This window comes from Phycodurus eques, chromosome 12 (assembly GCF_024500275.1).
Source record: "Phycodurus eques isolate BA_2022a chromosome 12, UOR_Pequ_1.1, whole genome shotgun sequence".
Lineage (NCBI taxonomy): Eukaryota > Metazoa > Chordata > Actinopteri > Syngnathiformes > Syngnathidae > Phycodurus > Phycodurus eques.
Genome location: NC_084536.1, coordinates 4,904,851 through 4,931,889, shown reverse-complemented (window position 1 = coordinate 4,931,889; position 27,039 = coordinate 4,904,851). Strand labels below are relative to the sequence as shown.

Genomic DNA, 27,039 nt, shown 5'->3' with positions numbered 1-27,039 from the left:
TTTTCTGAGCTTGTACTGCCTTGCAGCACTCTGTAGCCTAAATCTGATAGAGTGCAATCAGTGTATTTTTAACAGAAATGGTCCCTGGTAAAAATGTGGTCACAAGAACGCAAACATGTGCCTTTCTCAAGAGTATTCTCTTGCAAGGAGTGTGTGTATGTGTGGGGGGAATAAAAAAGCCAATGATCCGAAACAGTAAGTCGTTTAGACGAACCTACCGACCGAATCGCCAAGATAAAAGTAGCGGGTCTCGGTAGATAAAATAAATGGAGCCCAACAGTGCCGTTAAAAAAAAATAAAAAAATAAAAAAGGGGAACATGGCCGGGAGAATCTCCACACTGCAGGGAAAAAGGGGAACAAATGATTGGACTTGGCCTTCTGGAGAAATAAGAAGCTTGCCTTAATCCTTGTACGGACGATGGCAAGCGAGGACAAAAATATGTCGCGTAATGTGTTGTCAAGGTGACAACTGCACTTCATTGAATTCACTTCAATAACATGTTAGGACAAATGTTTAGACTTTTGGCTTGTCCCCACCAGAAGTATTTTTTGACTCACATAATACTCCATTCCAAATCCATATGGTTTAATATGATGTTGTTCTACCCTTTGCAACTCTAACAGCTTCAGCTCTTGTGGGAAGGCTTTCAACAAGGTTTAGGAGTGAGTTTATAGGAATTCTTCCAGGAGCATACTGTATTTGTGAGGTCACAAACTGATGTTGGATGAGAAGGCCTGGTTCACTGTCCACTTGAACTCAACCATAAGGTGTTCTGTCAGGTTTAGGGCAGGACACCGTGGAGGCCAGTCAAGTTCATTCATACCAAATTCTCTCATCCATGTCATAATGCACCTTGCTTTGGGCATTTGGTGCACAGACATGTTGGTACAGGAAGGGGTAATCCAAAAACTGTTTGACTGTCAAAAATCTCTTGGTATGCTGAAGCATTCAGAGTTCCTTTCACTGTGGCTCATGGGGTAATATTTTGGACATTTCCAACTTTGTGGCAACAGTTTAGAGATGGTCCCTTCCTGTTCCAACATGACTGTTCATCAGTGCAAAAATAAAGGTTCCTAGAAACATGGATGAGGCAGTAACAGGTTTTTATTTGGATATCGTCGCTGTCCAATAAAGATCAGATTTTTTAAAAAAATGTTGTCCAAAACACAAATTTAAAATGGTACTTTTTAGTTACAGGTTCATGGATAGCTCCAGTAGGCAGTGCTGACAGAACACAGGGGACTTTGTGGATGCGCGTTTGGTGTTCATCAAAGAGCAACAATATCAATACTGGTGCATAAGAACAAATATAGAAAATATTTTAGGAGTGTGGGAAGAGCAGCTAACAAAATATGTTTTCATTTAGATATTTTTGGTGTCCAAATTAATCAGGTATCTTCATATTTTGTGATTTATATATATATTTTTTTCCATTGTAAAGTCATGTTTTTCACTGGACAGCATATTCGTGAAAGAAAATGGGGGACATTATAGATGGACAGATTCACAACACTATGGCTACTTGATGCTGGAATATGCATTTTGTATTGTAACAGACAATTCAGACCACGATGTCATTGATAGCCTTGACTGTAATGCAGTGAATGGCGCATCACCTTGGTTACATGAGGATCCGGCGTGGGCTGACTGAGAGCAATCACATGCGTAGCCGTTGCTCTTCTCGATGCACCGTCCCCTGTTGTGGCACAGGCTGCTGGAGCCACTGCAGTACCCGGGGCACCCGGCGCTCACGCCTGGTGTTACTTTGGCCCGTTCCTCCAGGTCAAAGTTCCGCCCATTCACCATCAGGCTCCTCATGCAGCCCAAGAAGCCACGCTGCAGCGATGTCGTTCCGCCTGCGATGACAGCGATTTAGCCGCATGTCGTGATAAATTAACTGCTTAATTTTATGGTACGTTACTGTGGATTAACTTAATTAACTGCAGGAGAGTGGATCAATTCATGAATTTATTTGAAATGCTGCCTCATTATCTCGTCTTAGACTGAACCATTCTAAATCAATTGGCTTCTCACTCTGACAAATAGAAAATCTGCAGTTTTGCCCAAGTTACAGAGAACCAGCAAACTCTCCTATGAGTATCTTGGAAGAAAATTTGGACAGAAACAAGACTCAGGGATTTGGCCAAGCCTTGACTGATAGAAGTTTGACCTTTAACACCGAGACTGACTTACTGGACAAAGGCCCATGACATTTAGCACTATTCTAACTAATTGTGCATCCCAAAGAGGCTAGAGGCTCAGAGTAGCAGCAAGTGAATAGACAGCATGTGTTAAAGAAGGATTTGCATTTATCCAAAAAGGACTGACCACAGGCCATAATTATACTAGGCGTATCGAAAAGATGTTTAGTATATAGTACTTATTAAGTATGCTTTGGTCTGACTTTTAGTTTAGAATGAATTATGAAACAAAAGCATTTTTCAGTATATGGTATATGTACACAGTTAACTGATATTTAGCTTGATATTTACAGGCATGCTCAAGTACTCATAGTCGTACATAATTACAAACATTTGTACTCTTTAGATGGAATAGCCTTTGAGTGATTCTGCCCCCCTCACAAACATTGGTATGCTTGAAGTATCAAAAATGTGGATTTATGTACATTGAGAATAGAAGGGCTATAAACCCCCGTGTTGATTATGAAGTGTGGGCAGTTTTTAACTTGTACAGGGTTGTAATTTTTTTATTAGTTGCATTTCCCCTCCTGGAAGCCGTCACCTTATCGTGGTGGAGGCGGTTTGTTTGTCCCAATGATCCTAGGAGCTAAGTTGTCAGTGGCTTCACGCCCCTGGTAGGGTCACCCATGGAAAACAGGTCCTAGGTGAGGGACCTAGGACCTCAGTCCCACAATGAGGGGCATGTAGCGGACAATTCGGCCGACACACAGCCCTCCCGTGGACAACTTTGCTGATCAATCAAGTGTGGCATATTACAAGCTAAAGCTGATATAACAAGCATATAACCTTTTTGGAAAAAGTGTCACAGGTCAGAATAGTGGAAACTCGTTTTAAGGGACACCATTTATGTGCCATGTGGCTCATTTACAGCATTTACAGGATGTCATGTAAATTAGCCATGTTCTCGCATGCTGGCTTGCTCCGCTCTTGAAAACGGCCTGGGTTCAAATCCCGGCTGAAGGAGGTAAGTTGAGATACACTTTTCAAACATTTTCAAGCTTTTTTTATTTACAGTAATGTTCTCATCTACCTTCTACCTTGTGTCGACCAATCAGCTCCCTCCAGCCACTCGTGTCTTGTCGAGGGTTATTTGTATTTAGTTCCCTGATTTCTCTCAGTTCCTGTCATTGTCATAGTCGCCAGTGGTGTCGCTCAGTTATATCACTCGTCATATCTTGTTTCCAGTTTTAGGTTTATTCAAGTGTTACTTTGATGATCACTTTTGAGACTGTTTAGTTAGCTTTTTATATGATCCTTGTTTGCCTTTGATCTGAAATTAAATATAATTTTTGAGACTTCAGCCTTGCCTGCCTGCTTCCCTGCACTTGGGTCTTCCACGTTTTGCTTTGCCTTTCTTGCCTTTAAAAAAACCAAAATGTGACGGAATGAACCGACCAAACAAGGACCCAGTGGGAAAACCACGGTGTCACCCTGCACCTAACCAGTCAGCCTCGCAGTGTCCTCAGCTGGCTGACCATACCCACCCTCCTCCAGTAAGCCCCATTGATCTTTCTTCTCTGTCCTTTTCACCAGTGTCTCCCTCTTGTCCTAGCTAGTCACCATACCCTACCATTTTTACCTCCATGTTTTTTTAGATTCTGATTTTTCCGATTGTGAAGATGGCCAAATTTAGTTAACATTCTTTCTGATTCTGACACTGATTTAAATTTTTACCAGTTCCTTCCCGTTTTTCTCGCCCTCGTCAGTTTTTGTCACGTTTTCCCTTTTCCCACCACTGTGAGCCCAAGTCCTTTCCCTCTGACCTTTTAATTGGGCACCTGTTTGGCCATCTATCCGGGACTACCGCGTGCTGGCCAACGGGGGCGGCCAAGTAAAGGTCAACTTTTGTCGTCCTGTTTTTCTGCTCAATTTAATTTTTCACCAGTTTCCACACCTCCACAGTCACATCCATCCAAACCTGCCCCCAAGTCACCCCGTTCCGAGCCTTGTTCATCACCTTGTCTCATACCTCATTTTGGTGGCTTTTTCTTTGTTGTACCTTTTGGGAATATCTAGCATCTGTTTCTTTTTTTGGGGGGCGGGGGGGGGGGGGGGGGGGGGTGTCTAACTGTCATGTTCTATGTTTTGGTTTGGATTGTGTTTGGTTTTATTTCATGTTTTCCTGTGTTCCATGTTTTTCATGTCTTGTGTGCTCATTTATTCGTGTCCACCTGTTCTTGTCAACCTTATACCTTGTGTCGACCAATCAGCTCCCTCAGGCACTCGTGTCTTTTCAATTTGTTTGTATTTAGTTCCCTGGCTTCTTTCAGTTGTCAGTTCATTGTCAAGTGTCGTAGTTTCACTAGTCATGTCTTGTTTCCAGTTTTAGGTTTTTTCAAGTGTTTCTTTGTTACTCTATCAGTTTTGGGACTTTGTTTAGTTAGCTTTTTCCATGATCCTTGTTTTCCTTTGATTTGGAATTAAATATATTTTTGAGACTTCTGCCTTGCCTCCCTGCACTTGGGTCCTCCATGTATTGCTTTGCCTTCCTTGCGTTCAAAAAACCCAAAACGTGGCACTGTAGTTATTAAAAAAACAATTACAGATTCATTCAATGCAAATGTACTGTACCAAAAAGTTAAATACAACTGAACTGTACTTAAATTTACTTAAGAGTAAAAAATGTACTGTTCATGAAAAGGAAAAAAATGGACTGGACTGGATTTCTTTTTTACAAATGTTTGAACAGGCTGTTTGCATGGCTCGATGCTTCATTCTGTTTGATTGTCTCTTGTTTTCAGTGTTGCAAATTTTTTTTAAATTTAATCCAGTGACTCTTTCGTGTACTGCAAGTGGTACTTGTACCACACTTTGAGAATCACTGCTGTATGTGATGCACGGAGTGAACGATGTTTACACCATTTGAGAGAAGGCAAAACTGAGCGTTCCGCATGAATTTATGTCACGGTTTGAGAAATAAAGGAAGCAATATTAATTTGAAAATCTTTACTCGTAAATTGATTGGATCGTGGACAGGGTCATATTTTAAGACTCGGCTGTTTGTTTAAGAGGGTGAGCATACCTACAAAAAGCTGGCTGCTTAGTTTTAAGGGCAGCTGATGGTCTGCGGCAGCTGACAGGAAGCGTGCAGGAAGCTGGTCGACCTGCAGCGAGGCCTCCTTGACATTGTGCTCCGCCCTTACGTAGTGCCACTGCCTGTCATTCAGCGGGATGTGCGACTTGATAGATAGGACCACCGCGCCGCTTCCAACATCGAAGGAAAACGACACCATAGATGGAGCTGATTGGCCACAAACACGCACGCACACACACGCACGCGCACACGCACACACACACACAATAGGATGAACAAGAGTCTGATGAGTATTCTGCCCTCAACACAAAAAACGGCACAATCCACCCGCTCAGGTTTGTCGAGAAAGCTCCACTGTAATCAACAGTAAATAACACGACCACCTCCACTACAACAAACAATCCACAGCTGCACATGCTTTTGAATAGAAATGCATGATACACTTGTCATGCTGGCAGACAAGTACAAGCCTCACAGAGCCCGAGTGCATTCTTTCATTATTTACATACATTTTCATAGCAGATTGCATTACCCTCAAAGAAGGCTTCTAATATTCTAAAGCTCTCGCTGACTTTGTATGCCTTTATCGAGGTCAAATTCAAGCACTTTCAACATTTTTTACCCATTCAGCTGAGGTATATTATATATTTATACACGCACACACACATGGCATGGCATGGCATGCAAAAGTTTATTTCAGTAATTCCATTCAAAAAGTGAAACTTTCATAGATTATAGATTCCAGGCCCACAATTTAAACAATTTCAAGTATTCATTTGTTTATTTTTACATAATTTGGGCTTCCTACTCATAAAACCCACGAAATCAGGAATTCAAAATAATTAGAATACTGTGAAGAAATCACCATTTACTTCAGTTTTTGTAGGAAAAAAGAAAGAAATTAGGGTCACATTAAATCAATCATAATACTTTCAAAACGATATGTTAATCTTCAACCCTTGGTTGGGAATCCCTTTGCTTTAATCACTGCATGGATGCGCCGTAGCATTGAGGCAATCAGCCTGTGGCATTACCTGGGAGTTATGGAAGCCCAGATTTCCTTGATGCTTGCTGTCATTTCTTCTGTTTTTGGGTCTGGTGCCCCTTTTTCCTCTTGATAATACCCCATCGATTCTCAATGGGGTTCAGATCCGCCAAGTTGGCTGGCCAGTCAACCCCTATGATGGCATGGGCATCAAACCAGGTTTTGGTGCTTCGGGCGGTATGGGCAGGGGCCAGGTCCTGCTGGAAGAGGAACTCTGCATCTCCATACAGATCCTCAGCAGAAGGAATCATGAAGTCCTCAAACACTCTGGTAGACTGTTGCGGTGACCTTGGATTTAAGAAAGCAGAGTTTACCAACACCTGCACTGGACATTGCACCCCAAATCATGACTGACTATGGATATTTCACACTGGACCTCAAGCAGCTTTGGTTCTGTTCTTCACCCATCTTCCTCCAAACCCTTGGACCTTGATTCCCGAGTAATAGGCACACTTTACTTTCATCGGAAAAGAGGACCTTGCACCACTGGCCGACAGTCCAGTCTTTCTTCTCCTTGGCCCAGTTGAGACACTTCCTACGTTGGCTCAAGCTCAGAAGTGGCTTGACCTGAGGAACCCGACAGTTGTAGCCCATCTCCCGGATGCGTCTGAATGTGGTGGTTTTTGAAGGTGTGACTCCCTTCACATTCCACTCTGATAATTCGCTGAAGCCCATGGCCATCTCTTTTGCTGGTGCATCTTCTCCTGCCACATTTTGTCCTTCCATTGATATACTTGGACACAGCAGTCTGTCAACAGCCAGCCTCCTTCGCTGTGAACCTTTGTGTCTTACGCAACCTACGGAGGGTATCAATGATGGTCTTCTGGCCAGTTGTCAAGTCTGCAGTCTTCCCCATATTGAACCCAACTGAGACAATTGAACCAAACTGAAGTAATTTAATGACACTTGGGGAAACCTGTCCAGGTGCTTTGAGTTTAGTAGATGATTAGTGTGTGACACATGAATGGCCTGCAACATTTTGGCTGATTTCTTCACTATTATAATTTTTTAAATTCCTGATTTCGTGTGTTTTATGAGCTAGAAGCCCCCATTATGTAAAAATAAACAAATACATACTTAAAGTTGTTTAAATTGTGGGCCCTGTATCTATACTATATGAAAGTTTAACTTTTCAAATGGAGTTATGGAAATAAATAAACTTTTTCATGATATTCAAATGTTTTTTTTTGAAAGGGTCTGTGTGTGTGTGTGTGTGTGTGTATATGTATACAGTGGGTACGGAAAGTTTTCAGACCCCCTTAAAGTTTTCATTCTTTTTTTATATTGCAGCCATTTGTTACAATCATTGAAGTTCATTTCCCCCTCATTAATGTACACACAGCACCCCATATTGACAGAAAAAAAGCATAATTGTTAAAATTTTTGCGGATTTATTAAAAAAGAAAAACTGAAATATCACACAGCCCTAAGTATTCAGACCTTTTGCTGTGACACTCATATTTAACTTGGGTACTGTCCATTTCTTCCGATCATCCTTGAGATGGTTCCACACCTTCATTGGAGTCCAGCTGTGTTTGATTATACTGATTGGATTTAAATAGGAAAACCACACACCTGTCTCGATAAGACCTTACAGCTCACAGTACACCCTGCACTGTTATGGAGCACGACTGTTGACTTACAGGTGAGCTCCACTCTGACAACATCTTTGAGGCCCAGGCTCTCCACAAAAACTCCTGAGGGGGCGCTGGTTTTGAAGTAGAAGGAGACGTCTGAGGCGGGCTCAGGTTGTGTGGTGGGGAAATAGAGGTAAGACGACTCCTGGTAGAAAGTGGCTGCATTCCACATGGACACTGAAGTAGAAACAGACAGAAATAAATCCATATGTTGTAGATAAGTAGGGTGAGTGTAGAATGAGCACTCCGAGAACTGCCAAGTATTGAGGAGTAGCCTACTAAGGCCACAATAAAATGAAACAAAGGCACAAAAGACCCAATGTTCCAGGAATATAGTTGTAATATTGAGAGAATAATGTTTTTTTGAAAAATAGTTATATATTTTAAGCAATTTTTTTATTGAAAAAGTAGTGATATCATTAATAAAGAATTTGTAGCCAAAAGTAATATCCATTCATCCATTTTCTGACCCGCTTCTCCCCACTAGGGTCGCGGGCATGCTGCAGCCTATCCCAGCTGTCATCGGGCAGGAGGCGGGGTACACCCTGAACTGGTTGCCAGCCAATCGCAGGGCACATATAAACAAACAACCATTCGCACTCACAGTCACACCTACGGGCAATTTTTAGAGTCTCAAATCAATGCATGTTTTTGGGATGTGGGAGGAAACCGGAGTGCCCGGAGAAAACCCACGCAGGCACGGGGAGAACATGCAAACTCCACACAGGCGGGACCGGGGATTGAACCCGGGTCCTCAGAACTGTGAGGCTGACGCTCTAACCAGTCGCCCACCGTGCCGCCCAAAAGTAATATTTTCTTCTGAAAATATTATGTTATAATATTACTAGGCAGGGGAGCACGGTGAACGACTCGTTAGCACATCTGCTTCACAGTTCGGAGGACCCGAGTTCAAATCCGGCCTCACCTGTGTAGAGTTTGCATGTTTTGCCTGTGCCTGCGTGGATTTTCTCCGGATACTCCGGTTTCCTCCCACATCCCAAAAAAATGCATGGTAGGTTAATTGAAGACTCTTAAGTAGCCGTAGGTGTGAGTGTGATTGCAGATGGTTGTTTATTTGTACTCTATGTGCCCTGCGATTGGCTGGCGACCAGTTCAGGGTGTTCCCCGCCTCTCGACCAGAGTTACCTGGGTTAGGCTCCAGCATGCCCGAGACCCTAGTGAGGATAAGCGGTGTGGAAAATAGATAATATTACGACAATAAAGTCATATGTTCACCAAAATTTTGTATTATTACAAAAATAGTCATATTTTTTAACAGAATTTTTTTCCAAAAGAGTTTATTATGAGAACAAAGTATGTTCGTTTTTAGAAACAGTCGTCATGTGCACTCTTTTTTAAAATTTGCACTTTCATCATATTTTCAAGAAAAGCTCTACTAGAATGATTATTTTCTTATATATATGAGAATAACGTTATATGTAGTTAAAGAAAATGAGTTGTAACAGTTAAGTTGTACTGTACCTTTTAGAAAAAAATTCTGAAAATAAAGTCACATATACAGTATATTTTTCAGACATAATAAGATGACAATGAAGTCCTATTTTCCCAGAAATATAGCTCTATCTTTTCGAAGAGTAGTGGTCATACAAAAATATGTTTTATATTTTTTGTGTGAAAATATTATTGTGCACTAATATTATAAAAATAAAGTTCTATTTAAAAAAATATATATATTATTTTATGAGGATAATGTTGTATTTAGTTTAGAAAAGTCAAAATTTTATGAGAAAAAAATCATTTTTTAGTTATAATATTACAAGACAAAAAAATTCTTTTTTTCCCCTTAATATTTTGACTTCATTCTCAAAATATTTATTTCTCGTATGGTTATCTGAAGTGTACCAGTCGGAGGTAATGTGGCTCTAACAGAGGCCCGTAGACAAAAAGCATTACATTACAAAATAGAGTGAGCCATGATGAAAACTAGAACAAATGAGTTAGTTACTAACTTATTTGTTCTACAGTCTGTTACTTGTGACCAAGACCAAGTTTCCCGAACAGTAATTTTCCTGCCTGTAGTCAAGTCATTCATTCAGTATATGAGTGATCACCTACTGTCTCCATAACAACGTAGAGGACCGATGTGGTAGATGGCCTGTGAGCCGACTCTGCCGATATCTCCGATCACTATCTGGCTCACTGGTAGGTGGTCTTTGTAGGAGAGGACGCCAGTGTCGTTGGCCCTGTGACAGACATCGAACAAATGAGGGAATAAGCAAACATAAACAGAGGGAGGGCGGTCCCTCAGGGCCCGGACGCCTCGACGGGAACTGAGATAAAGGCTCCCATTCTTCTGCATTAGCGCAGAAGGCAGGAGTAAAGACATTAAAGCAATTCATCACAAGGGAGACAAGCGCCTTTGGAAATATGCAAACAGAGTTGAATCCAGGCTAGATTTGGAGTTTGGAGTGGATTAATGCACAAAATGCAAAGACACTTTAAGCGTTTAATATAGCGAAATTCAAATGAAGGTTTAGCTACTCCTCGCAATATTTAAAATAGTTTTAATTATTATCTTTAAGCAGTGGGTAGAGTTCAGCTTTAACGTTGAATTAATCCAAATGGGTAGCATGCATATCGTAAGCATTTACTGATATTGTTTTAAAATTTTCAGAACATCACTAAAGGAAGGTGAATCAAAACAAATCTCGAGATCACTGCGAGTCACTGAGTTTTTGGTAACATACCATATGTCTGTGTCGGCGTCACAGTTGCAGAAGTAGTTCATGTCCACACAATTCTCTTCCAGGCTGCAGGAGCATTGCTGGATTCCCGGCAGAAATCCTCCCCAGTAGCTCCGCCTCTCGCCGCGTCGGTCCAGCCACCAGGACATTGGACTGCCATCTACAGTGATATACTAGTTAGTTAGGGATCATCTAGTACTTCAGCAAAATTAAACATCTATACCAAGGTGCCTGTAACAAGCAAGCATCTAGTACTTAGGCAAAATGTAGCAATTATACCACTCAGAGAAGTCTTTCAAGAATATCCACATAAATACATCAACAATTTGTCCTGGGCATACACTATGTGAATTAAGCCTCCCCAGAAGGCTTGGCTCTTGCCATGTCAGGACCGCGGACTACCCACAACAGCGACTGACCAGACAGTCAAGGATAAGTACTCTTACAAAATCTAGCATTCATACCAAGCTTTTCCAGCATTAAAGAGGATATAATATGGAAAATTTACTTTTTATTTGCTTGTGTTCATATACAGTTGTTAATTGGTTTATGACAGTCCCAGAATATGACATTTTGAGGTTTAGCGTAGAGTGTGCTTGGGGCAAAATCTTGCATTTGTACCATGTTTTTCCAGCCTCAAGCCTCTAAATCTTGGCATACACTGAGTTATGAATTATGACAGTTTGAAACCTGATTCTGTGTCTTCTGAGTTGGAGACGATTCAAGGTTAAGTCGGGCATGCTAAGTGTGCAGCGGCAAACAAGGAATGACAGATTTCAGATGAATTTCTGGCATGTCAAAAACTTGGTCGGCCCCAACACAGATCTTACAAGTTACGCGTATACTCTTTGCATTTTCAGGACAGATCGAGGCACAAATGAAAAGGGAAGCACATTGCTTTGTTTTTAACACTGTTTTTAGCATTAGCATTTTATGTCCATAGACAGCAGAAACACTTTTTTATTTGTTTTGATAACAACTGTGTGCTGCTGACATCTACATGACATGAGTGGAACAGCAATAATGTGAACGTACAGTGGGAGCAGTCAATTCTTAGCACTCAACTGCTCCACATGGTGTGAGAACATCAGTCATTCGCCTTGACTTTCCGTTGCAGGTGATTCACTTGAAAACCACTTCTGAAATTGTGCGGTATAGAGAACGTATCTCAAAATACTGTGACTAATATGATACATTCACAATACAGTTTTACCCTGACTTGCAATTGCACCAACTTTCACCAACCTTTTCTGCGATCTGAGCCGTCGCTCGGTAAATTTTTTTGTTTTGTGATGAAAATTTGAGGTACTAGTGACCTTCATAAACGCTTGCGCTAGATAGCAAACGGACGTCACAGAATCCACCCAGTAACTCGCATGTCACACACAAATTGAGCTAGGAATACAAGCTTAGTCACAGAACTTATTGAACTTGTTAGTCAAGGTACCATTGTCGGTATTAAATTACTCTGATGCATCACGATGACATTCACTCCAATCATAATGCATCCCGATTCATTACAATTCAAGGACCAATAGCATCCAGATGGCCTATATTTCACTAACAAATTCTCTTTCTGTATTTTTTAGCTACGGAGAATTAAACTGGCAGTCATTTCCAATAATATCAGTCTGTTTGGGAGCAATCGGTCAATAACTAATTGCCCTGGGAATAACCCTTTTTCATCGCCAAAATTGATACGCTACCATGTCCTGGTGTGACGTCAGCGACAGAACAGAAATGCGCTGCATAGCTGGTTTGCTCAAAGGAATGTACTATACTATAAAGTGGCAATATTTACTCATACTTTATATATCGTTGCTGTTGGGCGGAATCTGCCCACCTCTGAAATGACCACTGTTCAGGAAAAAAAAGCCATATTGCTTGAGTTTACAAACACCTAGGAAATGAATCTGCACGCACTTACCTTGTGCGACTTGCTTTCTTCTGCTACGAAGCATCACAGCGATCAAAACAAGCCTACTCAAATGTATCTAACCTTTACATTTTCACTTATTGTCAAAAAAGAAAAAAAAAAAATCGAGACCTTTAATATAGGCGACAACTTGCCACACGGAACAAGGAACTAGGCTCTCAGTGATTTTGAGAGTTCAAGAGCATTTACAGATTTGTTCCCAAGTTATTTTAACCACTTTAAATTGTTAAATATTGCCTACAAATAACAGACGAAGTGGGGACAGACCAAGAGTATCGATTTGTGAAGCAACCAAGAACACATACTAATATAAGGAAATTTGCTGGTCATTTTGTGACGTCACCAGGCTGATGTGTCAATCAGGGATGCTATGACCTAAATGTGGGCGGGTCAAAATCTGGCTGAAATTAAACATGTAATCAGAAAAAAAGCCTAAAATTACTATTGAGTTTATTTTGGGGGGGTTATTTTCTGCAGACATCGTTTTTAAGATCAGAATATGAAATTATTTCTATGTTTACATTATTAGATAGGCCCTTTAAGGATGTGAGGCACAAGGCTGGTTTAATGACCAGCTGTATGTCTGAACTGAAGTGGCGAAGGGCATCCATTGTCATGTTGCAGCCAAGTTGTGCACTGATTCCCAGCAGACATCCCGAGCGTGACCCGGGTGTTACTTACACAAGGACAAAACGACGGTTTCAACCTTCTAAGTTTGGGCAATGGGCCAAAGATCAGCATGCTGAGTTGGAATTCAGACACCATCTGGCATATTGTTACAGTTGATCAGAATTGTCCTACTTGTTGTTGTTGTTTTTTTTTGTTTTTTTTTACCATTTTTAACTATGACCCTTATTTTTGTCACCTCAAAAATCTGAGAGGCTGCTCAAAGTGAATACAGAATGACTTTGACCTTCAGCTGTACTTTTTATATTTTGTCCATCTCAAGTTTTTCTTTTTCACATGGTTTAAATTTGGAGAAGCAAATACTGAAAATGCTTTTATCATCTCCACATTACTCAGCATGCATGCACACGGTTTATACCAATGCATTTGGACAGAAGCTATGAGATCTGGAACTATTTTAAAGTTTAAAGTCCTTCACGAGGTTCATGTGCTCTTCAAATATTAATATTTAAATGCAGCTACCAGGCTTTAAGAATAAAATCTGCTTCATTTTAACATTTTGGGTCTTGAAATCTAAATTAATCACGACTCCACAAACACAAAGATTGTGCTTAAAAAATGCTTGTGTCAGGGCTGCTGCAACAGCTAGCGATGCCTAACAAGGCCCCTGTGAATCTAACTGAAGCAAGAGCCACGGCGTAAAAAAAATGACCTTTCAGTGCCTTGTCTGCGGGGTTAAGTGCGGCGGCCTCAATCATCACTCACACACGTAAGCCTGCATTGCAAATGAAGCCGGTATGCAGGGAAAAGCCCATTAAGCCTCTTGTCACTAAACATAATCAAGTGTCACATGCTGCAGTGCTCTCTGCCCATCCAGCATGCATTAGGGCTGCATTAGGCAGCGCATTTATGTATGGCCACAAAAGTCATATTAGTCTCAGTCACACAGCGGGACTCCGACACCAGCAATTCTCTCTGAAATCACCTCTGAATAGGATGCAATGACCTATGACTAACAGTCTAATGCCTTATTAAGACCAAAATGAGAAAAAGTTCCTTTGTAAGCAATGGCAAAAGAGCAGACAATAGGAAAAGCAATCTGGGTAAGAACAACATTAGCATGCAAGCTAACGTTTGTGCTACCAAGGTTGGAAATAAAACATTCTTTATTGTCTTTAGTGTCAGCTGCCATCCTTGATTGGCCTGATTACTCTGCCAATTATTTTAAAAACATGAATCAGCACCCTGAAAACAAGAAAAGGCGACAATCAATACTTCCTGTACGAGATGTCGCGATAACCTTGGCGAGACGGCAAATTAATGAATGAGAAGCTTGATTTTGTTGAGCAAGTGCTGCTCCGTGCTCCGCTAGCAGAGCCTGTGGTGTTTATCAATGACAAAATCTCGGTGGTCGGCGCTTACAAAACCCCGAAAATACAAACTGCAAACTAATCAGTTTCATGCCTGTTGTTCTATTGGATTTGCAGCTAAAACATCGACCTTTTGGTGATGTTTGGGGAGCCCACTTTTCTGCTTACTAAATAAAACGTTCACCTCTAGCAAAAAACGTACGATGAATGGAACCTAAATACTTTGTTGTAAACATCAATGCAGGTTATAGGAAATGAGAAATTGCTCGTTCTTTCAAATTGGTTCATCTGAAAAGCCAAATAAACAAATTCAGAATGACAAATAATCTTCAAATTGTATTCTTTGATGCTTCTTTGGAGCATCAGCATTTATTTGGATGCTTGCCTAGGCCTGCTGCACACTGTGTGATGCGATCTAACCCAACTGGACTGGATCATCGCAAAAAAATGACAGTTGCTGACTTACTCCTGCACATTGAGCGATTGGATAAATGAGCGCCCTGAACAACGAGACTGTACAGGCGTTTAATGCTGCACATACAGTATATTGTACTTCACATTCATTAAACCATAAAAAGATAGAGTAATAGTTAAGGAAGAAGCTGGTGGAACCTGGGCAAGAATAAAAGCGACAGTGTAGATATTTTAAAAGCATCTCGCTCGCTCCCATTCATTTGAATTTACCCATCGTGGTATGTACCGCGCATACATTTTGGCCACAAGCTATGCTTTTTCATCCACAGGCACATTTTAAATTATAAATATAAACAAGTATTGTTGTTGCTTAAAACAACAATACTTAAAACAGCAATGTATTTTTAGCACGAGTGGAAGCTTATGTGCATTTTGATTGGCTAGGTGCAACATCGTGTAACTGTGACTCAAATTCAAACCCATCAGTTGCCAAACACAGCACACTGCATAACAGTTTAGTCTGGTTCGGCCGGGTCGTTGTGTGTGAGGGACCCTGTACTTAGTCTGTGAGAAAATGTTTTATTCCCTCAGTTTTGGATCTTTTGAAAAAATAGGCATAGAAGCGGATCAGCATAACGTCCCAGAGAAGGCCTTTTTTTAAATTTTTTTTTTTTTTTTAATTATAATACATGTATATCAAAGCAATCCTCAAATACTGTAGGACAAAAAAATGCCCTGTAGTGGCAGTGAGCAGCATAGGTGATGACATCACAAACGTTTGTTTAGCCGTTTAATAAACGCTCTGAGGCAATGCCATTGTACCTTGCTTTTCTCGCATTGTCGAATCCACTTGGGAAAAAAAGTGTTTCAACTCAATAGCCAGAGGAGGCACCTTTTGTTCTTTGATGTTAGTTTTGATATGCTACGCAATGAAGGCGCAATTAAAGGTGTCATATTTTACCAAAACATTTTTTTGTTCTCGTATTTGGGATGTATTATTGTTTCTATGGTGCCTCAGTAGACGTGATATATGAATTAAAATCATCTACGGATTCCTGAGTTCCAGACGTTTTTCTGTCGAGAGGCCTGAAATCAGGTCATTCAAATTTATCTACTTCACTAGTGAAAATCTCCGCCTACCTCTCCGCTACCGAGCCAGCGTTGTCAACATAACAAACACGTGTGCTCTCACAAGTGGGTTTTCTATACGAAGGCAACCAATCAGAGGAAAGAGGGTGGTCTTTGCCAAATATGGACAAAGCAGATACAAAACTGGGTCAAACAGAACTAGCTGTCAGAGGGGCCTTTTCTGGACACTCTAATGAAAAAAAACAAGGTGTTTTTTTAAAAATGAAATTCATACTTTTATAGTAAGTCGATGTTAGAGAGTCAACTCTGTGGAGGTCTAAATAGCCAAAATATGGGACCTTTAAGCCCAGGAAAAACAAGTGACAGAATAATAGATTTTCATATGCACAGCAATTTGGAATTTGCACAATAAGTAGAACAAAAATATGCTTGTGACGCACAATATCATTAGGGTGAATGCTTGACTCTCAGCAATACACAATAACTCTAAATATAGCAGCAGGATTTTTTATTCTAGAAGGTAATTACTTCTTCACTGTTGTCTTAATGACGACCGCATGCAATGTCAGTCATTACAGATGAGACGAAGCGAGGAACACCTGCTTCTCGAATCGTCCACAATCGAGCATTGCAACACGGACATTAAATGCCTGAACAACATCTGCATCTTAAGTGAACAGCTCAGTCTGACGGGAAAGCTGGCAGAAGGAGGTCACGTTATCCAGCCTCTTCGACTCGGGAAGCAGAGTTTGCCTGGATGCGAGCTCAGATGTTCTTGGCATAGGAAGGCATCTGTGAACCTGGCAGGCTGGTTGTAACAGCTGTTGTTGATTCTCTTTCCTGTAAATTAACGCGATAAACGTCCATAAAGTCGCTTGATGCTGTCGTAGGAAGAGTGTTTACCTGGCACAAAAAGGCTCTTTGTGTCTTCAGGTTTCAATCAAGCAAGACACAAAGACACATTTTGGAATCGCTCCAGGGGAGATTTTGAAGGGAAACATCTTTGCATACAACTAAGCGGCCGTAGTTATGGAGATACAACTTTCTCTCCTGTCTACTCTGTCAACATCGAGCTTCACAGGTCACTGTTTGTCCCAATCAAACCGAGGAAAAAGGTTTTGATTTCAGAGTAATGCAGGCTTGATTTACCTAATTTCTGAACAAAGCACTTCCTGATTGGCCTAGTGAAAGTGCTACCTGATTAAATAAGGAGAGTAATAAAGACAGTTAAATGCTTCCCTTTTGGTTGAAGGTAAAAGTACAACCCCAAGTCCAAGTTGAGACGTTGTGTTAAACATAAATAAAAACAGAATACAATGATTTGAAAATCACGTTCAACCTATATTTAATTGAATACACTACAAAGACAAGATATTTAATGTTCAAACTGATAAACTTTATTGTTTTTAGCAAATAATCATTAACTTAGAAATTTATGGCTGCAACACATTCCAAAAAAGCTGGGACAGGTGGCAAAAAAGACTGAGAAAGTTGAGGAATGCTCATCAAACACCTGTTTGGAACATCCCACAGGTGAACACGCTAATTGGGAACAGGTGGGTGCCATGATTGGGTGTTAAAGGAGCTTTCCTGAATTGCTCAGTCATTCACAAGCAAAGATGGAGGGAGGTTCACCTCTTTGTGAACAAGTGCGTGAGAAAATAGTCGAACAGTTTAAGGACAATGTTCCTCAACGTACAATTGCAAGGAACTTAGGATTTCATCATCTACGGTCCATAATATCATCAAAAGGTTCAGAGAATCTGGAGAAATCACTGCATGTAAGCGGCAAGGCCGAAAACCAACATTGAATACCGTGACCTTCGATCCCTCACTGCATCAAAAACCGACATCAATGTATAAAGGATATCACCACATGGGCTCAGGAACACTTAAGAAAACCAATATCAGTAAATACAGTTCGGCGCTACATCCGTAAGTGCAACTTGAAATTCTACTATGCAAAGCAAAAGCCATTTATCAACAACACCCAGAAACGCCGCCGGCTTCTCTGGGCCCGAGCTCATATAAGATGGACTGATGCAAAGTGGAAAAGTGTTCTGTGGTCGCCACGTCCACATTTGAAATTATTTTTGGAAATTGTGGACGTCGTGTCCTCTGGACCAAAGAGGAAGAGAACCATCCGGACTGTTATGGACGTAAAGTTCAAAAGCCAGCATCTGTGATGGTATGGGGCTGTGTTAGTGCCATTGGCATGGGTAACTTACACATCTGTGAAGGCACCATTAATGCTGAAAGGTACATACAGGTTTTGGAGAAACATATGCTGCCATTCTTTTTCATGGATGCCCCTGCTTATTTCAGCAAGACAATGCCAAACTACATTCTGCACGTGTTACAACAGCGTGGCTTCGTAGTAAAAAGTGTGTGAGTACTAGACTGGCCTGCTTGTAGTCCAGACCTGTCTGCTATTGAAAATGTGTGGCGCATTATGAAGGGTAAAATACGACAACGGAGACCCCGGACTGTTGAACAGCTGAAACTGTACATCAAGCAAGAATGGGAAAGAATTCCACCTACAAACCTTCAACAATTAGTGTCCTCAGTTCCCAAACGTTTATCGAGTTGATGTAACACAGTGGTAAACATGACCCTGTCCCAGTTTTTTTGGAACGTGCTGCAGCTATAAAATTCAAAGTTAATGATTATTTGCTAAAAAAAATAAAGTTTATCAGTTTGAACATTAAATATCTTGTCTTTGTAGTCCATCCATCCATTTTCTACCGCTTATCCGGGTCGGGTCGCGGGGGCAGTAGCTTTAGCAGGGACGCCCAGACTTCCTTCTCCCCAGCCACTTCATCCAGCTCTTCCGGAGAGATCCCGAGGCGTTAAAAAAAACGTCCCTAGAGCCAGCTTCTGTAGCCGGGGATCGGATCGCCAAGGTCCCCGCCTTCGGCCACCGCCCAGCTCACACTGCACCCGACCCCTAGGCCCCCTCCCACAGGTGGTGAGCCCATGGGAAGTTGTCTTTGTAGTGTATTAAATTAAATATAGGGTGAACAGGATGTGGAAATCATTGTACTCTGTTTTTATTTAAGTTTAACATAATGTCCCAACTTCATTGGAATTGGGGTTGTACAACTACTTGATTGATCAAATATATTTCTTCAATGGGCTCTGGAGAGTTAAGTGCTACCTGAGAAAGTTGTTTCCTGATTTGGTTACTGGGAGTTACTGTAAGTGTTTCCTGATTTGAGGCACAATTCACAAGACTGGCTTACACAGGGCCTAAGGTTTTATGTGATTGAGCTATAACTATGAAGTAAAATGTTGCTTGATTGGCCTACGGCCCTATGGGATAGAAACCAGTACCTGTTTGTACTGCAGCGATCAAAGTTCTATCTGAATGGTTTTAGAAGCTTACTCGAATAGAGGATAACTTGAAGGTTTAATTGCGAGTGATGTCTGATTTGATTAGAGGAAGTTAAGTGTTAATTCATTGGGTTACAGAAGGTTGAGTGGTTGATCCTTGGGTTATGATCGGTAACCTGGTTAGGTTAAAGGCAGTCAAATAAAATGTTACCTTATTAATTAAGTGTAAAAAGACTATGAGTAGGCTGACACAACAAATGCGCTACCTCAATGAGCTATGGTGAGTTAAGCGCCTGATTTGTTTAAAAGAAGTACAGTAAAGTGCCCTCTGATTGCATTACAAGGAGTCAGGCTTTTCCTGATTTGGTTATAGGAAATCATAATGTACTTCCTGATTTGGTTATAAAAGAAGTAGATTGCTTTGTTATTGGGTTACGGGAAGTCAGGTTCTTCCTGATTGGGTTACAGAGTGTCCAGTGCGTCCTGATTGGGTTAGACTGAGTAAGGTGCGTCCTGATTGGATAACATGAAGTCAGGTTCTTTCTGTTAGGGTGGCAGGAATTCAATGGCTACCTTATAAAGTTATAGTGACTGCTATCCTATTCTAGGGTATCAAGACAGGAATGGTACTGTATAATCAGATCAACAAAACAATCTTTACCTTTTGTGTTGAAAAGGCGGGAGCGTTTGCAGTTGTAAACCACTTCCTGTTGGCAGTGCTCCGACCTTGACACGATGGTGTGCAGTTGTTCCGGCGAGGCGCCGTAGTCGAGCACCATGATGTGAGGCCTCTGGAGTGACGAGGCTTGGACTCGGACTGCAGTAGTGCTGTTGTGGGCCAACACAGTCCACACTTTCTCCTCTACAAGAAACAAGTTTATCTGAGACCACAAATCTATTTCAAACAAATTCTCCAAATTTCCCCACTAATAAAAGGGTTGATTCTCAAGCAGGTATGTGTTCCAGAACAACAATTAAATTACTGCAGCAGGTCTGACTCACCAAGTCAGTACTATTAAATAATTAACCTTCCCTTTTTTTTTTTGTCCTGTTCGGCTGTTAAGTCAAACAGAAAGGAAGATCTGTATCCCTTTTTACTGTGTCACGGTGGACTTTTTAAGCTGCCACTGTGGTCTCTTATTTATTGAGAATTACAGTCATTCAGTCGAACAGTTTTAAGTTTTTAAAGGGGAGTGACAGAAAAAAACCAAATCAGAGTGAAAAGGTAACTAAAATATGAGGGAAAAGAAAGCATTATATAACTAGTACAATGATGACACATTGGATTCGAGTTTTGTATGGGTCAGTAGGGCTACACCCCTGTGAGGGAAGGACAGGACTGGACAGGACAGGGACAGGAGGGGAAGCATGCAGGACAGTCGTGGACCCGGCTGTACAACTGAAGTGTGGTGGAGTGGCTATGTAAATTATAAACATCTGTCAGACCAGATTGTAAGTGAGGGGATACCCAAGAAATTTGCATAGTTATAAATTATTTGTTGCAATGAGTGAGTGGCCCCACACCCACCGAATAATTCCCAGGGGTGTTTCTGCAGACACATGCAAGTGAATTGACACTGTTTTGCATGCACAATAACCATCAGAAGTGTCCTGTAATTGCTGTGCCTGCACCGCGGGGGCTGAAGAGCCCCACCCCCCACCCAATCGAAAGGGATGGAGGGGAGTTCGGGCCCAGGAGTCCACGCGAGGAGCAGCCCGGTGGACGGGACACATCCCACACAGAGGGATCCAGGGCGGTCCACTGGCCCCAGCGAGGTGCCCTGAAAACTGGCCACCGGGAGGAGGCCGCAGGGGCCCCACAGCAAACCCACCCCTCCCACCCACAACCCAATGCCCTCCAGAGATAGGTGTGTGTAGTGCATTAAAAGAAAGGGAATACACTGTTTTTTAAGCTTGCGCGCAGTGCAGCTGTGTGTTTTATAATGCTACACTTCAAATGTGATTACTCGGCTCAGTTGCACCATCTAATTCTGCCGTCCACTCACAAATTAATTGATCATACATCTTGTAACGACTACCAGCAGAGAGAGGTGTGGAGTGAACTGACAGCTGTGGTGTATATTACATTGTCTTTCGGTGAATGGTTCTCACCCAAACCCAGTCTCACGGGATGGCATATGGCTTTTTTAATCTGAGGTATACCATAGCATTTTCACATTTGTTGACAACCTCTTGAATCATTTTGGACATTGCAAATAATGATTGAGGTTTGGTTCAAAGTTTTGAACGCTATCATTCAAACAATCTGACCAATATCTTAAATGTGGGTATTGGTCCAATTGCAAAAGACTTTGATCTCCTGATTATGTTAACTGTGCTGAGTGTGCTTACAATTAATAACTGCTGCGAATGCATAATTATAGCATATAACATGTACACGTTTGAAACGTCAATTTCTATCATGTTGGGTGCTAGTCATCATGAATAGCCCTCAGAAATGTGTTTGTTTTCTCCTAAAAAGACCATCAGATCTTTATTTTCAGACTGCGCAGAATTGAAAATGCAACGTTGTTGTCTTTTTCTTATTCTCCTACAGGACTGGGTTATCTTCTTCTGTGTGTTTTTCTAATAATAATAATAAAAAAACAATTTGTAAATCATCCTGGATATATTTAGTGAATGTCACCATAAAGTGCTTTTATGGTGACATTACTCGGGCTGGAGGATGATGCTGGCTGGTAATGCAGACATATCTCAGCATCACAGACGAGGCCCATCTGTGCATTCGGTGACATTTACCATCCGTGCGAAACCTAATTAATTCCCCTCTGTACCTGTCAGCCCCCGCCTTCCACACCAAAACTAAGAAAGAAAAATAGCAAACAAGCAATATTTCCAACTAGCTGATCCTTTGTTTGTATAGTAAAATTAGACGAGGAGTCCATCTTAACTGAGCTTGCAGTACATGATGTACGCGTGTTTACTCTTCCTCACAGACAATCCCCACTCACGTCATGATTATGCATATCAGGTCGTCACGCTGAGAGCTATTTGCATCCGGGATGTATTTTGTAATTGAGGTCAAGTCGAGGGATCTCCATGTAAAGTAACACAAAAAAAAAAAAAACACGGAAGAGGCGGCAGCATCTCGTCTTTTGCGGCGATGTCTAACTGTGAAGTTTAGATGTTTTCTGGGCAGTGTCAAAAGCAAGCATTTGTGTGTTGCGCAGATCGATTCAAATATCTTGATATCCACGTTGGTATTGATAACGACTGATACTAGCATAATGAGATAGAGACTTTAGTTTCAGTTTCAGGCCTTGCAATGTAATGAAATATAGGTGAATATTTATTTACACTTCCAATTTGTTGTATTTTAGGGACATTCTGCTACATGACAGTGAATAGGGATCCCTTCAACTGCTTCTGAAGTATTTTCCCATGCTATTTGTCAAAATTCTGTTGTGGGTTTGAACAAACAAACAAAAAATAACTTTTTTTTTTTTTTTGATTTTGCAATTTGAGGATGCATCCACCTTAATCATTAGAAAGCATCAACATGGGTCTCTGCGATACTCATTTACTTTAGTATCGGATACCTGCAGTATCACACACCGCTAATTGGAATCCTGTTGTCCTCGTCACGGGAGAACTCACCTGTCATGTTACAGTACACCTGTGTGGCCCCTAGGGGTCCGCTGCCGTCCGGGTCGATGGAATAGAAGCCTGATGAGCCGCCGGTCAGCTTGTAGGCCTCGCAGGACGACTCGTAGATGGCTGCAAAGGTGGAACAATTTTCAACTCTAATAGTCACCATTAACTTTGAATGCAAAATAATACAAGGACTTTATGACCCTGTGATGTCATTTCATCGACCGTTTCCTGATGTATTTCTTCCACAGCTGTCTTTGTGCAGCACGCATAAAGAGGCCAGCTGATGAGTTTTATATATTGTACTTGGAAATGAACCATAGTTAAAGGGAAAAGTCCCACATTCAAAAACCATAAAACGCACCCACAAGCCACAATTTGCAATTATGATAATGCTCAGTTTTGTGGTACAAATCCTTTTGAGATTGTTTAAATATACTCACTCAGTGACAAGATAGTCAGTTTTGTAGCTTTTAAAACACTTTTGACATACACTGTAAATCCAATATGAATTACTTTGAAATGGGACACAAATGGCTGCCATTAGACAGCGAATATATGCTTATTGTTGTGATTGTTGATTGCTATGGTGTAGAAATACAACGCCTCGTTCTGAGAGCTTTTTCTAGTATTCACCCATTTGCTTATGCAGGTACACACTTGTTGCTGATCAAATGCACTTTAAGGCCATCAGTTTTTCTATGTAATTTGGATAATCTTTGATGTCCTCTCATTTGGTTTACATGATAAGTTTGGTGCCGGTGCGGTGATCGACTGGTTAGCACATCTGCCTCACAGTTCTGGGAACCGGGGTTCAAATCCCAGCCCCGCCTGTGTGGAGTTTGCATGTTCTCCCTGTGCCTGAGTGGGTTTTCTCCGGGCACCCACCCGAAGATAGTTGCGATACGCTCCAGCAGCCCGCGACCCTAGTGAGGATAAGCGGAAAAGAAAATGGATGGATGGATAAGTTTGGTTGGAAATGTCCAAAACGTCCTTTTTCAAGCTTTTCTAGTTGGTCTTGTTTGGCATTTGAGACGGTCGGATTTCACATTATTATGGGACATGTAAATGATCTTTGCTCTGATTGTATCGCTCATCTTCCCTAATTTAAATATGGAAAGCAGCTTCGCTCTGATTGGTCCATATCACAGTGTCTGATAGCGATGTCGCGTACTTTGATGCGTAGGTCAGACTGGTGTACAGATGGGTGTCGCCGTGGCTTCTCACAGCACAAAGACAACCCGCTGAAGAGGACTGAGGTGGAAGAAGCAAATCAATGTGGCGCAAATGAAGCGAATGTATGTTCGGTGTGTATAAATGATAAATAATGAATAATACAGCATCCCCAAATTCCTCTCCTCCAAGACAATCCATCTGCCGGTGGATTCACAGTTTCCTGACAGGCAGGACAGAGGAGGTGAGGCTGGGGGACACCACCTCATCCACACGCACCATCAGCATCGGGGCGCCCCAGGTGTGTCCTGTCTCCGCTGCTCTTCTCTTTACACGAGCGACTGCACCTCAACGCACCCAGCTGTCAAACTCCTGAAGTTTGCAGATGACACCACAGTCATCGGCCTCATCAAAGACGGTGACGAGTCTGTCTATCGACGGGAAGTGGAGCGGCTGGAGCTTTGGTGCGGCCGACAAAACCTGGAGCTGACCACGTTCAAGACTGTAGAGATGATCGTAGATTTCAGGAGGCATCCTTTACCACAAGTGCACCTCGCACTGTCCAACTGCCCTGTGTCAACCATCGAGACCTTCAAGTTCCTGGGAATTAGTCTCTCAGGACCTGAAGTGGGAGACCAAGGTCAACTCCATCCTCAAAAAGGCCCAGCAGAGGATGTACTTCCTGCGGCTTCTGACGAAGTACGGCCTGCCGCAGGCGCAGCAGCAGTCATCGAATCAGTCCTGTGTTCATCCATCACAGTTTGGTTTGGTGCTGCCACAAAAAATGACAAACTCCGACTGCAACAGACAATCAGGACTGCCGGAAAAATCGTCAGTACCCCCCCTACCCACCCTTGAGGACTTGCACGCTGCCAGAACTAAGACAAGAGCATGCAAAATCCTCTTGGACCCTCTACATCCTGGTCACCACCTCTTCCAGCTCCTTTCCTCAGGTAGACGCTATCAATCAATACAAACTAAAACAAGCAAACGTTCCAACAGCTTCTTCTCTCTTGCCATTAAATTGCTAGAGGCTACGTGACTCTCCGTAGTGTCTTTTTAATATTTTTATGTCTCAATAGTATTGTCATACTAGAGTTTCTCCAACTACCGGAGACAAATTCCTTGTGGGTTTCTGACATACTTGGCAACTAAAGAAGATTCTGATTCATTCAATTCATTAAATATTAGAAATATAAAATATTAAGTATTGTTGTAAAACACAACATAGGTATACTTATAGACTGTATTTGTACAGCTAAGACTCACTTGCTCAAACCCCGGAAATGGCGTGTGTGAAATTGGCGTTGAGCTGAGTTGGGTGGGTCGGTACCCACCACGAAGTGGGCAGGTCCTTGAATATTAATTGTCAAAACCGTGTCACACCGTCGGCGATTACAAATCTTGTCGTTTGCGAGTGGTTTTGGTATTCAAAGACTATTGCTTTCAAATCAGACAAACGGCATAATGTCAACCTGAAACCATGCCATCGACTCATTTCGACCCATGTTATGCATTACACAATGGATTGGAATAAAATGGATTCTGATGGAAGGGGCCCTTTAAAGGAGTAAAAACATTCTCAAGGAGAATGATCATACTAATACAAAATGGAACGCCGAATAGTAAGTAATGTTGATGTTCACTTGTGATGGCTTTATACTCTGCTGGGAAGCTTCAGTATCAATACAAAAATTTACATTTACAATTATTTGGCAAGGAGCTTTTTGTTTGTTGTTTGAACAAGTTGTGTCCAAAATGTTCTGAGCGGATTAAGATGAAAGCTTGTGGCTTAGAGCCAGGGAAGACTTGAGTTGAGTTTTGATGTTGATCCAGGAGTTTTCTCCTCCAAACTCGAAGGTGATGGGCAGTTTCACAAAAGAATTTTTTTTTTGTTTATTTATTTATTTTTTATTTTTAAAGTACATTTATTCAAATTGATGACTGCCAAACCTTGTGGGGAAAGCATGCTTGTGAGGAAAAAAAACCCTTATTAAAGTGTAAAGTTTTATTCTACTTGTAGCCTGAACATTAGGTACACCTGTATGAGTTCATGGTTGGCAACCAGTTCAGGGTGTACCCCGCCTCCTGGCCGATGACAGCTGGGATAGGCTCCAGCACGCCTGCGACCCTAGTGAGGAGAAGCGGCTCAGAAAATGGATGGATGGATGTATGAGTTCAAAAGCATCATAATCCATAACCTCAGCAATTCCGTGAGACATCAGCTCAGTGAGCATCGTAAAGACTAAATCGATGAGTGAGCTTTGTCGTTAGCTTTTTCTTAGTTTTTCCTTCTTGTTGTTGAGATGCCACCACAGAAGGGTAGCCAACTGGTGATGGCAATGAGAAAAAGTGTGAAGATAACCACAGAGGGCGGCATGGTGAACGACTGGTTAGAACATCTGCCTCACAGTTCTGATGTCCCGGGTTCAAATCTGGAGTTTGCATGTTCTCCCTGTGCCTGTGTGGGTTTTCTCTGGGTAGTCCGGTTTCCTCCCACATTCCAAAAACATGTATGGTAGGTTAATTGAAGACTCTAAATTGCCTGTAGGTGGGAATATGAGTGCGGATAAGCGGTATGGAAAATGGATGAATGAATAACCACAGAGCTTGCCACATCAAATCAATAATCAACTAAGAAATACAATTCATTTAATGTGAAGCTAAACGACTAGCATGAAAATTACCTGAAAATTCTTCGTTTGTTGTCTTTTCTGTATTTTCAAAGGTTGAGGAGTTAATAATTCAGTTTAGTTTCATTTTACTGTGGTTAGCTTATGTTTACACTTGTATAATATTGTCACCAAATAGCTAGTGTTCCATTTTGTTGGTTTCACTGTATGTTTATTATTGTGATTATA

The 27,039-nt window shown here is 41.6% G+C and overlaps 1 protein-coding gene across 1 annotated transcript in view; it reads right to left on the bottom strand.

The window, feature by feature from the left end:
• LOC133410850 (contactin-associated protein-like 5) overlaps positions 1 to 27,039 on the bottom strand; it is a 152,712-nt gene that overhangs the window by 21,725 nt on the left and 103,948 nt on the right. Inside the window, exons 12-18 of the mRNA XM_061692422.1 lie at positions 23,012 to 23,131; positions 20,055 to 20,255; positions 10,628 to 10,784; positions 9,996 to 10,123; positions 7,926 to 8,096; positions 5,226 to 5,444; positions 1,619 to 1,858 (exon numbers count right to left, since the gene is read on the bottom strand). Of these exons, the coding sequence (XP_061548406.1) occupies positions 1,619 to 1,858; positions 5,226 to 5,444; positions 7,926 to 8,096; positions 9,996 to 10,123; positions 10,628 to 10,784; positions 20,055 to 20,255; positions 23,012 to 23,131 (1,236 nt within the window). The remainder of the gene's footprint in view (positions 1 to 1,618; positions 1,859 to 5,225; positions 5,445 to 7,925; positions 8,097 to 9,995; positions 10,124 to 10,627; positions 10,785 to 20,054; positions 20,256 to 23,011; positions 23,132 to 27,039) is intronic.